Below are 19,807 nucleotides of genomic sequence, written 5' to 3' on the forward strand. Positions count from 1 at the left end.
AAATCGATGTCAGAGCCACAGTTCACATGATGTTCCGCTACAGCCATTTTTGCACTTTGTTTTAGCCGCATGTGCCGTTCGTGTTCCTTAATGCGTTTTTTAACAGTTCTTCCCGTTTCGCCTATATGTACTTTGCCGCAGCAACATGTCACTTGATAGACGCCTGCATTGTGGAGGGAATCAGGTGCGTCCGTTTTCCGTCGGAAAAAATCTTTTATTTTGTTTTGACTAAAGAAAGATGTCTGAATACCATTTTTCTTTAAAATCCTGCTTATGCGGTCAGTGACCCCAAAAACGAACGATAACCCGACGGAGTGAGAAAGCGGTTCCTCGTCATTCTTATTAGCGGTATAAATATTCCGCCTAAAAGCCCTGTCGATTGAATAACTATCATACCCATTGCTCTCAATGTCCTCTTTAAAAAATTCCACTCCGATTCCAAGTTGTCGTCATCGCTGATACGGAAGGCACGTGAAGACAGAGTGTTGAGTACTGCTTGCTTCTGGGCTGGGTGGTGGTGTGAAGTGGCATCTAAATACCTTTTTGTGTTAGTCGGCTTTCTATACACTCTGTGACCTAGAGTGTTATCAGAACTTCTGTATATCAATTGCTGCAAGTGTGGCGAAGGAGTGGATCACTGACCACAGAGAAAAAAACAATTGCACCGCAAGAAACCTTATTATTAGAAACTGACACATGAACATTACAGGAACAAGAAAATACAAAAATAGGGCGTATGAAGAGATCGTTGAAATATTTCTAGACAATATTTCAACTATGGACCAACGTGTTATAAAAAAAGAGTTCAGAAAAGTGGAAGCTTCTGAAGCAAGCGGAAAACGAAAGGATGAGTCGTATAAACCCATAAAAAGTTGCTTGGACGATCTTCCTTATTGTATTACGTATTACCCTCTTACGTCCATTATTTTACAGGTATTATGAGTTAATTTTCTTTACGAAGGATCAAGGACACGCTTTTCCTAGCATGTCAACCCTTCAGGATTCTCAGAGGAGTGCCTATTGTTCAGAAAGCATATCTTCGTCGCGGTAAAACGCCTTCAGGCATTACTGTGTCATGTTTCTGTAGCGTAATGCCCACCAGGCAGCGAATTAAAATTGCATCACAACTCGCAGTACCTTACGAATATTGGGCATAAAATGGAAATAACAAATTGGCAGAACACCTAGAAGCAGACCATTCATCACCAAAATACGTTTTACTACACCAGATGCTCGATATCATCTATCCAGTGCAAAAAAACATGAAATGTACTCACCTAAAATCTCGTTGCAATTATACTGACTCATTCTTCGGTAGTTCTTGTAGCCTTGGAGATTCTGAATCATAGCCACATGGCTGCAATGTTTCCTTTCGGTAATCCATTTTTTTACCTATTTTGTGCGATTTGTGTTTCGAGAAAAATATATAAGTACATAGCGTATAAATTGTCGGCTACAACCGCAATTTTATTCGCCTTACCTTCCATAGTAACTTCTGATCGACAATTTAACGGGTTCCAGAACCGAAAACAATGTTTTAAAAACTCTGCACTGTGCAACGTATTTTGAGTGAGACAGAGCTGCAGCTACTGAACTCCGTCGTCTGTAGCCTGTGACCTGTCGAGTATGCACCGCAGTCCTGGCAGCGCGGATAAATCGTGAAAATCGACTGATTTACCCCACACACGAAGATACCCTACTCCGAGCAGATTTCTGGAACCAGTTCCGAAAGGGGGGAAGGTGGGGAGAGCTGCACGTTAGTGGATAACGGTGGGCTTGCGACTGTCTGGGCAGTTCGCTTAAAAATATCCTAGGAAGTGTCCCGCAGGTGTGTACCATCGTACGAATCCGCTCGTATGTGGTCAGCGGTTGTGTTTCCCTATCAAGGATCAATTAGCTGCTCTAACATAGATAATTAGTCTAGTGGGGGTTGGGGTTGTTTGGGGGAGGAGACCAGACAGCTAGGTCATCGGTCTCATCGGATCGGGGAAGGACGTCGGCCGTGCCCTTTCAAAGGAACCATCCCGGCATTTGCCTGGAGTGATGTAGGGAAATCACTGAAAACCAAAATGAGTATGGCCGGAAGCGGGACTGAACCGTCGTCCTCCCGAATACGAGTCCAGTGTGCTAGCCACTGCGCCAAATTAGTGTTTAATTTGAACCTCATGAAAGCAAATCAATACTGCATTTTAAATGGGGAATGATTACTGTAATCATATTTAGTCTTATCTTTATATATTTTGTACTTGGATCCGGTGACGACTTTATGGTTTAATAATCCCTGCTGATGTTGGACATCTGCTTTGTGCAGTGCTGAATGTACCACTGTGCAACAGAGCACAGAGGTGAAAGTTGGGAACAGCTAAGCTGCAGCCTGCAAGGCTCACCTCGGTTGACTGGATTCGGAGGGCGACGGAATTTGCACGCAATACCACACCTCTGTAACAGCATTACACACCCCGTCGTGCTGTTCACACCTTATATCAACGTAACCTAGTTCTAAATACACAGACGGGTCGCATTAATATCACCACCGCCTATGTCCAGCGCCAACGCACAGTGACCACTCATATAGGTAGGTAGCAGAACTAGCCGTGGAGAGTATACAAAGGGTGTCCAGGGGACGTGGACAACATCGTAATCGTTGTCGTAATGCGGAAATGGAGCGATTCATCTGACGTTCAAAACGCCGTGATCATTGGCTTTTGGGCTTAGGGTAGAAGCGTTTGTGAAACGGCTAAGTTTGCCGCTCTTTGCGAACCGCCTGATTGTAAGTACAACGTACATAGCAAAATGGTGCTATCTGAATCCGGCACCGAAGCAACTGTGGTGCACCACGCACCGTAGAAGACAGGAGCGTACGACGGCTGCAGAGGTGTGTACCGGAGAATTGACGTGCAACTGCTGAGCGGCTGAGCTCCCAGATGAACCAAAAGTGTACCAACCATGACGGTTTAGCGGCAGTTGCTGCGGATGGGCCTCTGCAGCAGGCGACTAGTTCATGCTCAGATGATGAGACGAACTCAAATGGATATCCACTGAGTGGCGACTCGTGGTCTTTCCAGACGAATCACGTTTTATGCTCCACGGACAGATGGTCATTTGCGTGCACGGCGTGAAACGTCATAAAGAAGACACCCTACAAGAAACGTCGGAAGGATCCACGCCGGAGGAGGGAGTGTTGTGGTCTGGGGAATATTTTCGTGGCATTCCCGGGATGATCTCGTCATTCTGTAAGGCACAACGTGTTAACAAAAGCGTGCATCTATGCTTGGGGATCATGTCCTCCCCCACATGCAGTTTGTTTTCCTCATTGTCTACCAGCAGGACAATGCAATGTGAGACACAGCTCACAATCTAAATGCGTGGTTCGAGAGAGCACCAGGATGAGTTTATCATAATCCATTGGCCACCAAACTCCGCCGGCCGGAGTGGCCGTGCGGTTCTAGGCGCTACAGTCTGGAACCAAGTGACCGCTACGGTCGCAGGTTCGAATCCTGTCTCGGGCATGGATGTGTGTGATGCCCTTAGGTTAGTTAGGTTTAATTAGTTCTAAGTTCTAGGCGACTGATGACCTCAGAAGTTAAGTCGCATAGTGCTCATAGCCATTTGAACCATTTGAACCACTCTCGAGGCAAAAGTAGACAAAAATCAGAGAAGAGAATGAGTGAGCTTTTGTAAATTCAGTCAGCTTGAACGCCGGAGTGGCCGAGCGGTTCAAGGCGCTACAGTCTGGAACCGCGCGACGGCTACGGTCGCAGGTTCGAATCCTGCCTCGGGCATGGATGTGTGTGATGTCCTTAGGTTAGTTAGGTTTAAGTAGTTCTAAGTTCTAGGGGACTGATGACCTCAGAAGTTAAGTCCCATAGTGCTCAGAGCCATTTTTTTCTAACACTTCTGATTTTGCTGTAGTGGTCTTTTCGCGCGACGTATGATGGAGGAAGTAATACGTTTCCCGACTCTTCTTCCAACTAACACCCTCAGAATTTTAATAGTAAAGCTCCTCATGATAGACGACGCCTTTCTTGTAGAGTTCTGCCACTGAAATTTGCGGAGCATCTCCGCAGTGCTCTCGCACCTACTAAACCATACCGCTCTTCGTTTGGTCTTCTCTACTCCTATTAATCTTGGTGAGGATTGCAGACTGATATGGAATACTTAAGAATAGATGGAACACATTTTTAGTAGGCACCTTCTGTGGTGGATGAATTACATTTTCTTAAGATTTTTCTTCTTTTCTTACAATTAGTTTTAGGTGGTCTTTCCACTTTCGATCAGTCCAGATGTAAACCACTACGAATTTTTTTATTAACCATTTTTTCCTTCTGCACTGCAACACCCTTGTGGATTCAGCACGAAAGGATTGACAAGTCTTTGCTGAAAAGCAAGTCTCAACGTTTGACGTAGTAGGCTTTCCGGTTGTAATACGTCTTGAAAGTCTCCTCGGGTTTGCTGCCGGATCCTAAAATCAACTCGATTCAATATTTCGGCGATTCAACTGTCCGCCATCTTCAGGAGAAGGTTGCTGTGCTGAGTTCCGCTGAGAACTGATCAGCACCAGCAGCAACAGCGTTCTCCTGAAGATGGCGAACGCTTCGGTGGCCGAAATATTGAATCGAACTGATCACCACATTTACCGGAGAAGTTACCATCGGAATACTTCCTCAGAACACATTGTGCATTTGAGGGGTTCCAAATGCTGCTAGATGAGAGGCAGGAAACAGACAAGGAACTTGAAGTACATTAAGAAAAAACGGAAGTACCACTCTGTGTAACCAATTGTGCCAGGATGAGATTTTCACTCTGCAGCGGAGTGTGCGCTGATATGAAACTTCCTGGCAGATTAAAACTGTGTGGCGGACCGAGGTACGAACTCGGGACTCCTTTCTTCCAGCAGTTCTAATTCTGCAAGGTTCGCAGAAGAGCTTCTGTGCAGTTTGTATGGTAGGAGTCAAGGTACTGGCAGAATTGAAGCTGTGAGAATGGGTCGTCAGTTGTGCTCTGGAAGCACAGATGGTAGAGCGCTTGCCCGCGAAAGACAAAGGTCCCGAGTTTGAGTCTCGGTCCGGTACACAGTTTTAATCTGCCAGGAAGTTTCAATTGTAAGTGTCTCAGTATGGTAGCCAGCTTCCTTTCTCATCACAATCTTGACTCGTTGGAGTTTACTGTAGAAGATCTTAAATTTTGGTTGGAAACTCTGCTACCCAACAAGTCGCTTCTTTAGAAGGTCGTCATTATGTGAGATCCGTAACTGTTACAAATCGTTTCCCACTATTGTGAACCAAAAATCTTTTACGTGTTTTAACTGAAAAGTAGAAAAGAATCTGACGGGATAACCTTTCATGTCTCATTTTCGACAAGTAGCGATAGTTTCCTATTGATCAATATTTCACATAATATTACATAGACGTTTCCTCTGTTTCAAGAGCATGTACATTTTGCAGAGAAAAGATCAGTGAGGATCGAGACATTGTAGGTACCTGCATTTCGGCGAGGACCTCAGGGTTCCTGTAGTTGAGGTCGGGCTGCTTGATGTGGAACTGGTGCAGGTAGTACTGCTGGCGAGCCTCGTTCCACTCCCACGCCGTCTGCTGGTCGAATTGAGTGGGCTGAAAAGCACACGAGACACTTCATTAAGCACTAGCCAAGTTATAATTATGATGTTTAGCAGCTAGACCTCTTTTTCTGTGCAGTTCATAGGAGGACGTGCTGAAAATTAACGCCTCCGAATTATTTATATGAAAACTCTTAAGGATTTTAAAATAAACCAGACTCCATTTAAATTCTATACCTTCATTCTTCACGTTATACGTCTGTTTCCCAACATAGTCAACCTGGCGACGAACACGTTTCTCCCGACGAGAGAGAGTTTGTTCATACAGTCACTGTGGAACGTCTGCCTTTGTTGACGGTGCCACAACCTCACCTCTGACTGCACCGCTTCATCATTATCAAAGTGAAGTCCTCGAAGACGTTCTCTAAATTTTGGAAACGGATGAAAATGGGATGGAGCGAAGTCAGCACTGTATGGAGGATGACCAATGACAATGAACACTCTCGTAAAAGAAATTATTGATAAATGTCTCGTCTCGTCTGTCTCACGCGAGTAGTGAGTATTCGAGGCAATTACCATGCACACAGTTTTCCATACCGAAGTTCTGCATTGATGGCCTGTATACGCTCTTGTAAGAACAACACACAAACTCATGCCCGAGGGAGGACTCCAACATCCGGCCGGAGCGGCCGCGCCATCAGTGACATGGTGCCTCTAACCGCGTGTCCACTCCGCGCGGCCATGTACGCAAATCAGCGGCCTATCATTTACGCGAATTACATGACCTATATGTAGACATATAATGCCTCAGTATTCCAGAGCCTGTGTTATTCTGATGACAACGCACTGCGGAGAACACAGCCGTTACGAAACATGTCGGATGAATTCACATTGCGAATAATGACCTCCATCAGCTGTAGAATGGAATGACGACAATGAAAATTTGTGCCGGACCGGTACTCGAACCCGATTTCCCGCTTATCGCGAGCTTACCATTTGGCTATCCGGACACGACTCACGGCCAGACCTCAAACTTCCATATGTCGTCAACCATACATCTGAGATCAGTACTCGCACATACATTTTGTGTATTACCGTACAGGTCAGACGAAGCGCTCATCAGACGTTGCACTGGTTCGAGTCCTGGTTCAAATGGTTAAACTGGCCCTGAGCACTATGGGACTTAACATCTGAGGTCATCAGTCCCCTAGAACTGCTACGGTCGCAGGTTCGAATCCTGCCTCGGGCATGGATGTGTGTGATGTCCTTAGGTTAGGTTTAAGTAGTTCTAAGTTCTAGGGGACTAATGACCTCAGCAGTTGAGTCCCATAATGCTCAGAGCCATTTGAACCATAACGCAGGTTAAATTTTGGAACACGGGCTGAACAAAATGAATTAGAGGGTAACGTCCCGTCGACGTCGAGGTTATTAGATACGGAAACGGGCTGAATAGTTCTAACAGTCACTGGAATTCGGGATAAGACTGGAACATAGCGAGGCCGCCAACTTAACAACCGCTCACTTAACATCGCTTTGGGATATATAACAGTGCTATTAAACGAATGACATTTGTAGGTCAGGCGGCCAGAATCTAGAAAATCTCGAATATTATCATACTGAAAAAAGTGCAAGACAAGACACAAGAACACAGAAACGCTACAGGCCGATTTGTTTGGTAAATGGTCTAGCCAAGCTACAGGAAAAGCTCCTGTGCTGCCGGCTGAGAGACCACAGATAGTTAGTACGCATAAGCCCCCTGTAGCACGGCTTCAGGAGAAAGGATGCGATAAATCACGCAATGAATACTATACACACATCAGACGACAACTGTGGTATAGGCATAATGATTAACATAGTTAGGGCGTTCGATAATTAATGGTGCCTGTCCTATTCAAAAGACTGAAACAGATGGACTGTCCCAGGCGTCTCTGTAACAGCCTACGAGATTACTGCACAGACAGGCAGGTGCCATTAGATTGCCCCAAAAAGAAAATTGTGAAAAATAAATCACCAAAGGCTGCCCACAGGGTTCTGTTTGTCGTCCAAAATTCTGGGATGTTGGCTTAGACTCATTACTAAACCAGCTTCAAAGCATATCAAACATTAGAGGCTGCATCGCCTACGCAGACGATCTGCTAATTATACTACGTCAACCCAAGGTCTTAATTAGAGGAAAATGGTAGGGTAGTTCCCGAAAGACTAAGTAACTTTTATGCAGAAAATAACTAACCACAGCAGCACAAAAATGCCGGTGGTTGTGGCCGAGCGGTTCTAGGCTCTTCAGTCTGGAACGGTGCGACCGCTACGGTCGCAGGTTCGAATCCTGTGTCGGGCATGGATGTGTATGATGTCCTTAGATTAGTTAGGCTTCAGTAGTTCTACGTTCTAGGCGACTGATGACCTCAGATGTTAAGTCCCATAGTGCTCAGAGCCATTTGAACCATTTTTTGAGCACACAAAGCGGTTCATATGTTACGAAAATGAGCATTATCAAGAGCGAGAAATCATACAATCAGAATAAATGATCATCCTGCGGAAAGAAAGGAAGTATGTAGATATCTTGCTATAAACGTTGATGAAAAGCAAAACTTTCACTCTCTTGTAGAAACCATCTGCCAGAGAGTCATTAAAATCCTGAGCAAAATAGCAACTATTGGCCAAAGAAGTTTTCAGATACCACTAAGTACGAAAAGAATGTACACATCGCAGTCATAATTGTAATTGGGGCTACAGGTGGAGCCAAGAAGGTAAGGACAGTTCTGGTTCTACGGCGAGCACTGAGAAGTGTACTCTTGAGCCTGACAGGTGCGTGTAGGGCAACACAGACTGAAGCACTGCTGGTGATATTAGGCTTGCTACCTCAGGAGCTGGTAATAAGAAGGAGAGGTGGACAATATTGGCTTAAAAACGGTGAATGTGATAAGATAAAGAAGATACTGGGTACAAAACCAACTTTGGATCAAGAAATAAAGGCTTGTATTGATAGAGAAGAGCAAGAAATGGGGGACAGGACAGAAACAAGAAGGAGAACTTACCAGTTCGTTCTTGAAATAAAAGAATGTTCAAAAGTGTGATTCTTCCGATCGAGGGAGCTATACGCTACTTGTCGGGACATGGTTCATATACCAGCTAGTTACTGAAAATACATCAACGCACCACAGATACTTGTCAATGTGGAGCAATCAGCACCCCAGACCATATCGTCTGGGAATGTCCCATTAGACGAGATGTTGCTTACCACGACAGGATCGTCTTTGGCAATACAAGCGTCTATAATATAATGAGGAACGAGAAACTGTTGCATAAGCTGAAATCGCTGGCAGCTAAGATATCAGCTTATGAACTGCAAGCTTGCATGGCAGAGAGACAACCAAACAGAGGCAATATATCACGATAACGCACCACGACAGTGCTTCCACTGCAACTATCTTCAAGAGGAAGTGACGAGATGAGCCTCGGGAAGGACGAGGATGGATTTACTTGGACTCCCAAGCCATCTCCCAGTTTTTTACACCTTGGGTGCCACAGCAGCACAGTCCCTTTGAATCTTGAGTTCAGCGCACCAGGGACTAACTATCCAGACAAATGAGAAATCTGTCTTGGTTCTGATACCAAGTACAGTAGTGTAATGTAGTGCTGTGTAGTGTAGTGTTGCATAGCAGAGTGGTTCAGATTTGTAAGTTACAAAATTTGTGATCCAGCAATGCAGCGTAATGTAGCATACTAGTACCCTGTGCCCTCTGGATTCCAGATGAATATATGTCTATGGGCCAGATGGCCAAATGGGCTATGTAGCCATTTTTTTCTTTTTATCTTTTTCTACAGATATTGTATGTAGACCTTTCCCCCGAAACACCATCATGCTTAGTTATACTAAAACATTTGAAATTATGATAAAATATTATGTGCTATATTGACTTCAATTCACGTCTAACATTTGGTCTGTTCTTGTATTTAGATTACAGACTAAAAGAAAACAGTACATAAATAAATATGTAAATAACAACTAATCGCTTTGGGAACGTGGGTATTACTTACTTAGCAACATTTCAAAAAGCATTCATCAATCCAGAACTCTAATGATTTAACTGAACTTACGCGTTAAGCGAAACAGTGAGGCTTTCATTACCATAAGTGGCTGCAAAATACTAACGCGAATTCTTTACAGACGAATGGAAAAACTAGTAGAAGCCGACCTCGGGGAACATCAGTTTGGATTCCGTAGAAATATTGGAACACGTGAGGCAATACTGACCCTACGACTTATCTTGGAAGCTAGATTAAAGAAAGGCAAACCTACATTTCTAGAATTCGTAGACTTAGAGAAAGCTTTTGACAATGTTGACTGGAATACTCTCTTTCAAATTCTGAAGGTGGCAGGGGTAAAATACAGGGAACGAAAGGCTATTTACAATTTGTACAGAAACCAGATGGCAGTTATAAGAGTTGAGGGGCATGAAAGGGAAGCAGTGGTTGGGAAGGGAGTGAAACAGGGTTGTAGCCTCTCCCCGATGTTATTCAATCTGTATATTGACCAAGCAGCGAAGGAAACAAAAGAAAAATTCGGAGTAGGTATTAAAATCCATGGAGAAGAAATAAAAACTTTGAGGTTCGCCGATGACATTGTAATTCTGTCAGAGACTGCAAAGGACTTGGAAGAGCAGTTGAACGGAATGGACAGTGTCTTCAACCGAGGGTATAAGATGAACATCAACAAAAGCAAAACGAAGATAATGGAATGTAGTCGAATTAAGTCAGGAGATGCTGAGGGTATTAGATTAGGAAATGAGACACTTAAAGCAGTAAAGGAGTTTTGCTATTTGGGGAGCAAAATAACCGATGATGGTCGAAGTAGAGAGGATATAAAATGTAGACTAGCAATGGCAAAGAAAGCGTTTCTGAAGAAGAGAAATTTCTTAACGTCGAGTACAGATTTAAGTGTCAGGAAGTCATTTCTGAAAGTATTTGTATGGAGTGTAGCCATGTATGGAAGTGAAACATGAACGATAAATAGTTTGGACGAGAAGAGAATAGAAGCTTTCGAAATGTGGTGCTACAGAAGAATGCTGAAGATTAGATGGGTAGATCACGTAGATGAGGAGGTATTGAATAGGACTGGGGAGAAGAGAAGTTTGTGGCACAACTTGACTAGAAGAAGGGATCGATTGGTAGGACATGTTCTGAGGCATCAAGGGATCACCAGTTTAGCATTGGAGGGCAGCGTGGAGGGTAAAAATCGTAGAGGGAGACCAAGAGATGAATACACCAAGCAGATTCAGAAGGATGTAGGTTGCAGTAGGTACTGGGAGATGAAGAAGCTTGCACAGGATAGAGTAGCATGGAGAGCTGCATCAAACCAGTCTCAGGACTGAAGACCACAACAACAACAACAAACTGGTAAGTAGATTTAGTTCACTACATTTGATCTGTCGGGTCCAAAATATAGTGGTCAGCATTCAACCTTAGTCTTGATGTTCCTAACAATGTAGTACAGTAGTGGGAAGACGTGGGTTACTGCGTTGAGACAGAGAACCTAATGTTACGAGTTGTTAACGAGATTCTGATATGCCGCAGACTATATGATAAGCTGGTTGTCCGAAAGGCATATAGTTTGCTATTTGGTATTCTCACATTCACGTTGACTCGCCACACTACACGTGTTAGTTCTTCTAGTTGGATGACCTATAGCGTATCGGTCAAGGAAAGATCAGATTTGGTTTAAAGAGAGTCCCAGACAATTTAGCAGTAGTGTGGTATCGATGTTTTGCTGATAAGAAAGCAACAGGTTTCATTGAATGTGCCATGTATTAGTCCCTGAAACACTATATTTATCAGCTCCAAGAACCTGGGAGCAGTTACTGGAATGTAATGATCCGTTGTTTCTACACTGGTCTAGTGCCGACTCTCCTAGCTGTGGTATTATTTCTGTTCTCTTACCAAACTTTCTTACAGATGTCATCTGTGCCACACACAGTCCCAGCACCTCACAGAAAATCCGAAATTCCTAACGAACTGTTGCTTACATTCATCTATAACACCGCTCACATGGTAGGGCGCAGCTCAGAACTAGCTAGTTCGAGTTTCGGTGCTTGAAGACTATCAGTATGCAGAGGGACACTGCATGCTTTCTCCCTTCCTTTCACATACAAAATCATCCACAACAACACAAACATTACATTCCCAGTAAAATCTCACCGCAATATCTACACGTCGAAACGAAAAAATATAGCGTGAAACAGAGAGTGATTCTACCTCGTTTCTTCAGTACATTCCAGAAACACCCATTATAACAGGTCACAATGGCTAGGTTCGAACTGGTGACAAATATATATGCCGTTTTACACACAGTTTAATTATTCTGGGCAGTTCAAATATTTTCAGTCATTTTCATTTCTTAGGTGGTACAGGCAGTTAGCACTGAAATTGAAAAATGTTATCATTCTTTAACAAAATTTCAACGACTAGCTAAAAGTCATTAAATCGTCCCATTTACGTAGTGATACATGGGATGTGCGACACAGCTTACCCAGTTGTTGGGCACTGATCCGTCTTCTTTGGCGTCCACCCAGACGTAGTAGTCCTTGTACTTCTCGTAGTTCTCATGTGTTGGGTCGCTGGAAGCTATGAACCACTCGTGCTCGTCGCTGGAGTGGTTGGGAACGAAGTCCAGGATCACCTTTATATCTGCACATAGTATCACATCGAATGTTGACTGATAACTTCGGAATTCAGCAATATGAAATAAAAACATTTTGCTATGCCATGAGTTTTGCAGCCTTTTTTTTACCTTTGGCAAAAGTTCTTATATGCTTGCGGAATATACTCTGTCAAATAGAATCTACCACCAATTAGAGGCCATTAATATGGGTAGCTGTACGTCCATCTTTTCGCAGTTGGTTTCGGGGGCCTCGGCTGTTCATTACAGAATGTCAAATAAAACACCATCCGGCCGTCTAAATTTCCAACCTGTTATTTTTTTGGGCCACCGGTTTCGACGATTTATTACTCCGTCTTCAGGCCCCTGGCTGACGTGCAGGAAGAGTTATTTTGTTGGGCTACCGGTTTCGACGATATATTACGTCATCTTCAGGCCCCTGACTGACGTGTAAGAAGAGTCCCCTTTTGGTCCAGTCGAAATAGGGCTGAGCATTGAAAGACTGGTATCCGTAGATTGTTGAGCCAGCGATTACTTCAAACAGCATCAGTCTAAAAAATTTACGGATATCAGTCTTTGAATTCTGGCCCCTATTTCGACTGCACCAAAGGTGAGAATCTCCCTACTACATATCGGTCATGGGGCCTGAAGATGGCTCCGAACTGTATTGCCGAAACTGCTAGCCCAATAAAATAATGATTTGGAAATTTAAACGTCTGAAAGGTGTTTGATTTGACATGCTGTTAATATGGGTTTGGTGAACCCTTCGCCTTTATAACTCTTCGAACACTGCTGGGGACACTTTCAATGAGGTTTCTGAATGTGGTAGAATGATAGCCCATTCTTCCTCAAGAGCTGAAACCACAAAAGATAGTAATGTTGGACCTTGCAATCAAGAGCGATGTCAACCTTCTAACTCAGCCCAAAGATGTTCCATTGGGTCAGGTCGGAATCTGGGCAGGCCACTCAATTTCAGGAATATTGCTGTCCACAAACCATTGCCTCACAGTGCTGCTTTATGAGAGGGTGCATTTTCATGCTGATGCAAACAATCGTCTCCATACTGTTCCTCTCAGCACTCAGTAAACATTGCTCTTAAATGTGGGCATATCCTTCCCCATTTAGCGTTTTTAAAGAACATTAAGGGGACCATGAAAAACATCCCATACCATAACACCACCTGCACCTCACTGTTGGCATTTAACACGAAGGCAGATTTTCTCCAGGCTTTCGCCAAACCAAAACTCTTCCATTGGATAGCCACAGGGTATAACGTGATTCATCAGTCCAAATCACTCGTTTGCAGTCTTCCAGTGCCCAGTGGCGTCACTCTTTACATGATCTCAAGCGCCACTTAGCGTTAACTACAGAAATGTGTGGCCTATGAGGAGCTGCTCGACCACTGAAACCCATCATTTTGGCTCTGTACGCACGACCACCGTGCTAGCTGAACAACTGGTAGCACTTTGGAACTGACGAGAGATTGCTTCCGCTGATTTCAGGGGTTCAAATGTCCCAGATATATCCAGGTGGTATCCCTTCCCAACCGACTCACTCTGCTGCTATGGCTTTGCTACTGACAACCGGAGGGTGCGCCTTTCGTGACATATAATGGTCAGTTTCTGATTACGTAGGGGTGTCCGTATACTTTTGATCAGACGTGTAATACTGAAAACGTGTGGATTTTTCTACATTATACTGCACAACCTACTACACGAATACTTATTTTATTAAAAGTAAATAATTGTGCTTGATAATTTTTCACTTTCTCAACAAAAAATGGGTGAAATTCATCTGTCATGACATGAGCATCCATGTATTTTCACAGATATGAAACCCATCCGACAGAAAACTTTTGTTTTGTTTAGTTAACTCCGTCAGAAATTATATATCCGCAATCCAACTTCAAAGTGAGAAAGGACGTTGTTGAGCTCAACACTTAAATCCAATGATACGATCCTCTTTAGAAGCTAAATTCACCTTTTCTTCTTGAGAAATTGTACCATTATAGGTTAAGAAAGTTAGATGCCTGTACCCGCAAAAATAAAAAAATTGTGATTAGTTACCGCAACTGCTAAACGGCTTCTGCCTTCACATCAGCGGATTATTTTGCAAGTATTTCCTAGGACAATGATTCGTAAGTAACAGCCACTACCCATACTGCAGTTATTGACAACGTTTGGAGCTTCTGGATGTGTGAAAGACGGCGATCCTGTAATGTAGTCAGTTGAGAGTTCTGACTAGATAAATTGTATAAATGAAGAATCTGTCACCACTATTCAAAACGGAGAAGAGTACTGCACTTAAGAACTCATGCTTCTCAAAGAATATGTTGATTTTCAGGGAACGATAACATATATGGTACTAGAAAATGAAAAACAACGAGAATAACATTGTGAGGTAGAAAGAGAAATTTCCACTGAGAGGACGCTATGTTGTAGTCTTCCTGCCATTTAAATCCAGGAATAGTACATCGTTCAGTAAGTTTTCCTGTGCCGATATAATACACATGTTAGATACGCTAGATACATACCTCTTTGATGGGCACCTTCCAGAAGGGCCTCGAAGTCCTCCATAGTGCCGAACAGAGGGTCGATTTCCCTGTAGTCTGATATGTCGTATCCATAGTCCGCCATCGGGGATTTGTAGATGGGTGAGAGCCATATCGCTGCTACTCCTAGACTCTGAAGGTAATCGAGCTTCTCAATCACACCTGTGAAAGCGAAGTGGGTCGTGCTCAGTAAAGAATGAGAATACGACTACAAGTTGCTGATCTGATCTAAATTGTGAAGTTATCAAATCCAGAGGCAGGTGTTTCAGATCTCAGAGGTAGAGTCAATTTCCATCGGCAGAACATGACCACCAAGAGAAGCCTGTTTTACCGAATCAATGGGGGATCAGCGTTGCGATAGCATTTGGGAATTATACAGCGTCGTTACTATGTTGTGCTAGCGCTAGCAGATACCGTAACCTGGGAAATCCAATGGACCTAAATCTTCTTTGTAATTCACAAACAAAACTGTCTACGACTTCGACTTTCACCTTTGTCCCTCGTCGCCAAATGTCTGCAACATCATCCGGAACTATTAAAACGAAAGTGTCACTGGATCTCAACCGCAATACACAATGCTAAGTCAGGATAAGACTATACTTACTTCTAATAATCACGTCTTATTTACAATACAGTGTTGATTTGCTTTTGGAAAGCACAATTTACGTTAATACGGCTAGGCCACAAATTGATTCTGGATAGGGAGGACAAACATCTATAGAGCAAGTTAAATATTACATGCATTTCACGAATACTCTCCACCACTACGCTGAAATCTAGTGTCGATGATGAAGTCCTCTGCAGCCATCGCTCGCGATGACCCACGAACGTGTCGTCACCAGACTGACAGCACAAGGAATGTTTATGCCAGCCAGTCAGGTGTCCCTACTTCACATTATGGTACTTCAGCTTTTAATATAATTTTACACTACGGCTATGTAAAAATAGCTAATCTCTCCGTTACTTGATGGGAGCCATATCCTCTTTACCTATATGTCTCACAGTACATGACATGAAAATGGCTAGCTCCTTATTTGCTCCATTCCATTTCATCATATCGCACGTTGTTAACTTTACCCATTGTGGCCTCCTTCGTCGGCAACAGACGCACATAGAACGTAAAGCGATGGTAGGGTTATAACAGTACACGCTTAAACGAAAAAAAATGTGGAATTGAAATTACCACCTGACTGTACTGATAAGGGTTTTCGTTTGCTTCCCCCAACCACTTTTGGAGGATTCTGGGATGGTTCCTTCGAAAGGGCCGATTCATACTTCATCGTCACCCAGTGAGGGCTTTTGGTCGGTATGTAATGATGCTTTGTCCACGAACCCAACCCACAAATATTTTTTCTTATTTTGTTTAGCAGAAACGCGACACTTTAATTCACATAGTCCCGTCTGAATCACTCCTAACCATTCCACATGATACACGTTATACTCATTCTGCAAAGGAGAAATATTACGAAAAAAAAGTGAAGCATTCCTCAACCCAAATTTTTATCTGAACACCGAAGTGGTTTTACAGCCATAGTGTTATTGGAGCTATTGCACTTGCCCAGCCGATTACATAGGAACCTACAGTTTAACAGGAACTCCTGATCACCGTGTAGCTTGACGTTTACACATTTTTAAATCATTGCTATGTGGGAAAGAGTTTATAAAAGACAGAGGATAACCACAAAACAGATTTAGGACTGAATAGATAACTTTTAGGTATCAACTCGGACAGTTACCCACTTTGTCATCGAAAATTTCTCAACAAGCGATTTCATACAGTCCTTTCTTCTGATGTGTATGTACACTATTATAACCGCCAGCCAACTATGCAGCAGTAGCAAGAAACTTCCCTCGAATTAATAGACGGATCATGAGTATTTGTAGTTACTATAAGAACTGGTCTTTAGGTGTGTGGTTATTTATATTTTTGTAACTGCTAATACTGTACACCATGAGTTTACCAAAGACCGTACAAACGGTGCTTGTACACTGTTGACCACTAAAACTGCCATATCACAGAGCGGGACTTTTGTTTTTTGTTTTTGAATGATCGGTCTTCTGAGTCGTTTGATATGAACCGTTTCCTATAACAACCTTTTCTTGTCAGAGGAGCAGTTGTGAGCTACGTCCTCAATTATTTGCTGGGCGAATCCCAGTCTCTGCCTTTCTCTATAGTTTTTACCCTTTACAGATCCCTCTAGTACCATGGAAGCTACTCCCTGATGTGTTAACATATGTCCTGTCACCTGTTCCTTCCTCTTGTCAGTGTTTTTCATATCCTCGCCGATTCTGCGAAGAACATCTTCATTCTTTACCTTATCAGTCCACATAATTTTCAGCATTCTCCCATAACACCACATCTCAAATGCTTAAATTCTCTTCTGTTCTGGTTTTCTCAAAACCAGTGGTCGACAGCCATACGTTTCGTGTTCCAAACGAACATTCTCAGAAGTTTCTTCCTCACACTGAGGCCTATTTTTATACCAGTAGACCTGTCTTGGCCAGATATCCCCTTTGGCAGTAGAATTCCTTAACTTCATCTACATTGTGATCCCCAACTCTGATGTAAAGTTTCTCGCTGTTTTCAAAATGGCTCTGAGCACTATGGGACTTAACTTCTTAGGTCATCAGTCCCCTAGAACTTAGAACTACTTAAACCTAACTAACCTAAGGACATCACACACATCTATGCCCAACGCAGGATTCGAACCTGCGACCGCAGCGGTTGCGCGGTTCCAGACTGTAGTGCCTGGAACCGCATGGCCACTCCGGCTGGCCTCGCTGTTTTCATTTATACTTCTTCTCATTACTTTCGTCTTTCTTCGATTGACACTCAGTCCATATTCTGTACCCATTCGACTGTTCATTCTACCCAACATATACAACGATTATTTTCCATTTTCACTGAGGATAACAATGTCATCAGCTAACTTTATCGTCGACATCTCTGTCTTGCAGCCTTTTTAATTCGAGCTCTTCGTTCTTGATTTTCCAGTCTTATTGTCTCGTCTTTTTCTTGTACATTTACATATTACCCGTATTTTCTTGTAGCTTGCCCCTATTTTTCTCGGAATTTCGAACGTCTTGCACCATCTGACATCGAACGCATTTCCAAGGCCAACAAATGCTACTAACGTGTCTTGGTTTTTCTTTAGTCTAGCTTTCAGGATCAGCACCTACGTAAGAACAGTTTCCCAAAACCAAATTGATCGTCATCTAACACATCCTCAATTTTCTTTTCCATTCTTCTGTAAATTATTGTTCTAGGAACTTGGCTCCATGAGCTGTTAAGTGAATGATTTTTTCGGAAGGTTTGATGGTAAGTCGCCAGTCTCATGCATTCTAGATACCTACGTGAACAGTGGTTTCGTTGGCACGTCCGCCAATGATTTTAGAAACTTCAGTGGAATGTTATCTATCCATTCTGCCTTATTTGATCTTAAGTCAAGGCAAGATCTTTTAAATTCTGGTTCTAATATTGGATCCCCTATCTCTTCTCTGTCGATTCATGTTTCTTCTTCCATCGTGTCATCAGACAAATCCTTCCCCACATCGAGTCCTTTAATGTACTCTTCCACGCATCCGCTCTCTCTCTTCTGCATTTAACACTGAAATTCCAGTTACACTTTTTGCTTTACCGCCCTTGCTTTTAACTTTACTAAAGGCTGCTTTTTCTGTTTTCTGATTCAGTTCTTCCGACTGTCATTTCTTTTTCGATTTCTTCACGTTTTTCATGCTTCCATTTCGCCTTAGCTTCCCTCCACTTCCTGTTTATTTCTTACCTAAGTGGCCTGTATTTCTGTATTCCTGTACATTTTTATACTTCCTTCTTTCGTCGATCAATTGAAATATTTCTTGTTACCCATGTTTCTTCGTGGTTCTTCTTTGTACCTATGTTTTGCTCTCCAACTTCTGTGATTGCCTCCTTAGAGTGTCCATTCCTCTTCAACAGAATTGCAGTATCCATAGCCACAGAGAACTTAAAGCGAATCTCTTCATACCTTAGTACTTCCGTACTCCACTTCTTTGCGTATTGATCCTTCCTGGCGAGTATTCAAATAGCTGTAAGCACTGTAGGACTTAACATCTGTGAGGTCATCAGTCCCCTAGACTTAGAACTACGCAAACTTAAGTAACCCAAGGACATCGCACACATCCATGCCCGAGGCAGGATTCGAACCTGGGACCGTAGCAGCCGCGTGATTTCGCAATGAAGCGCCTATAACCGCTCGGTCACAGCGGCCGCCTCAAACGTCATCCTACTCTACATCCTTACTACACTGTGATACACCTTATAGTCCAATATTTGATTTCGGAATCGTTTCATGACGTAATATAAGGGGAATCTTGCGGTATCTCCTGCCCTTTCCCAATTATACCTCCCTCTCTTGTGATTCTTGAACAGGGTGTTCGGCACATAACAAACGTAAAATTGGAATGGGGTGTACTACATGTCATGATTTGGGAATGATTATCATGTAGACGCAAATCCACAATATAGGTACATGTAATGTCGCATATACTCTGTAAAGAAGAGATTGCACAATAGTTTTTCGTACACAAAATGCATTTGAATTTTAGTTGTTGTTGAGAAGATTGCACTCCGTCCCGTGTAAGAAGGAGAAATGTGTACTAGTTAGTGTTGGAATTCAACAGTGGCAGGACCGTGTCCAATTTGGTCTGCAGGTTATCCTTCCTTGATATTGGTTGTTGCGATGGTCGCGATCCAACGACTATCAAGTGATAACAGTTCAGGAGGACCATACTCAGCGCCACGCAACATCCCAACACTCCCACGTGGGTATCGCCAGAGAGATCAGACATTGTTTATTCGGTCGTGGAGGACTGTAGAGCCAAGATAGGTATGTACACGGACAGCGCGATGATGTCTACAGTCAGAGCGCCCATACCCGCAGAAGGGGGGTGGGGGGGGGGAGGAATGGAGGGTGCCCCTCTCTAGCTTTCAGGGAAAGAAAAAATCAGGTGTAGTCACGTCATTTTCTTTCAAAAAAGGGATTTAAAAGTTGGTTTTCTACAGGATCGGACC

General features: G+C 43.2%; 1 protein-coding gene across 1 annotated transcript in view; it reads right to left on the bottom strand.

Annotated features, from left to right (window-relative positions):
* LOC124620811 overlaps nt 1–19,807 on the bottom strand; it is a 182,409-nt gene that overhangs the window by 32,529 nt on the left and 130,073 nt on the right. Inside the window, exons 13-15 of the mRNA XM_047147099.1 lie at nt 14,743–14,922; nt 12,081–12,238; nt 5,481–5,609 (exon numbers count right to left, since the gene is read on the bottom strand). Of these exons, the coding sequence (XP_047003055.1) occupies nt 5,481–5,609; nt 12,081–12,238; nt 14,743–14,922 (467 nt within the window). The remainder of the gene's footprint in view (nt 1–5,480; nt 5,610–12,080; nt 12,239–14,742; nt 14,923–19,807) is intronic.

This window comes from Schistocerca americana, chromosome 1 (genome assembly GCF_021461395.2).
Source record: "Schistocerca americana isolate TAMUIC-IGC-003095 chromosome 1, iqSchAmer2.1, whole genome shotgun sequence".
Classification (NCBI taxonomy): Eukaryota; Metazoa; Arthropoda; class Insecta; order Orthoptera; family Acrididae; genus Schistocerca; species Schistocerca americana.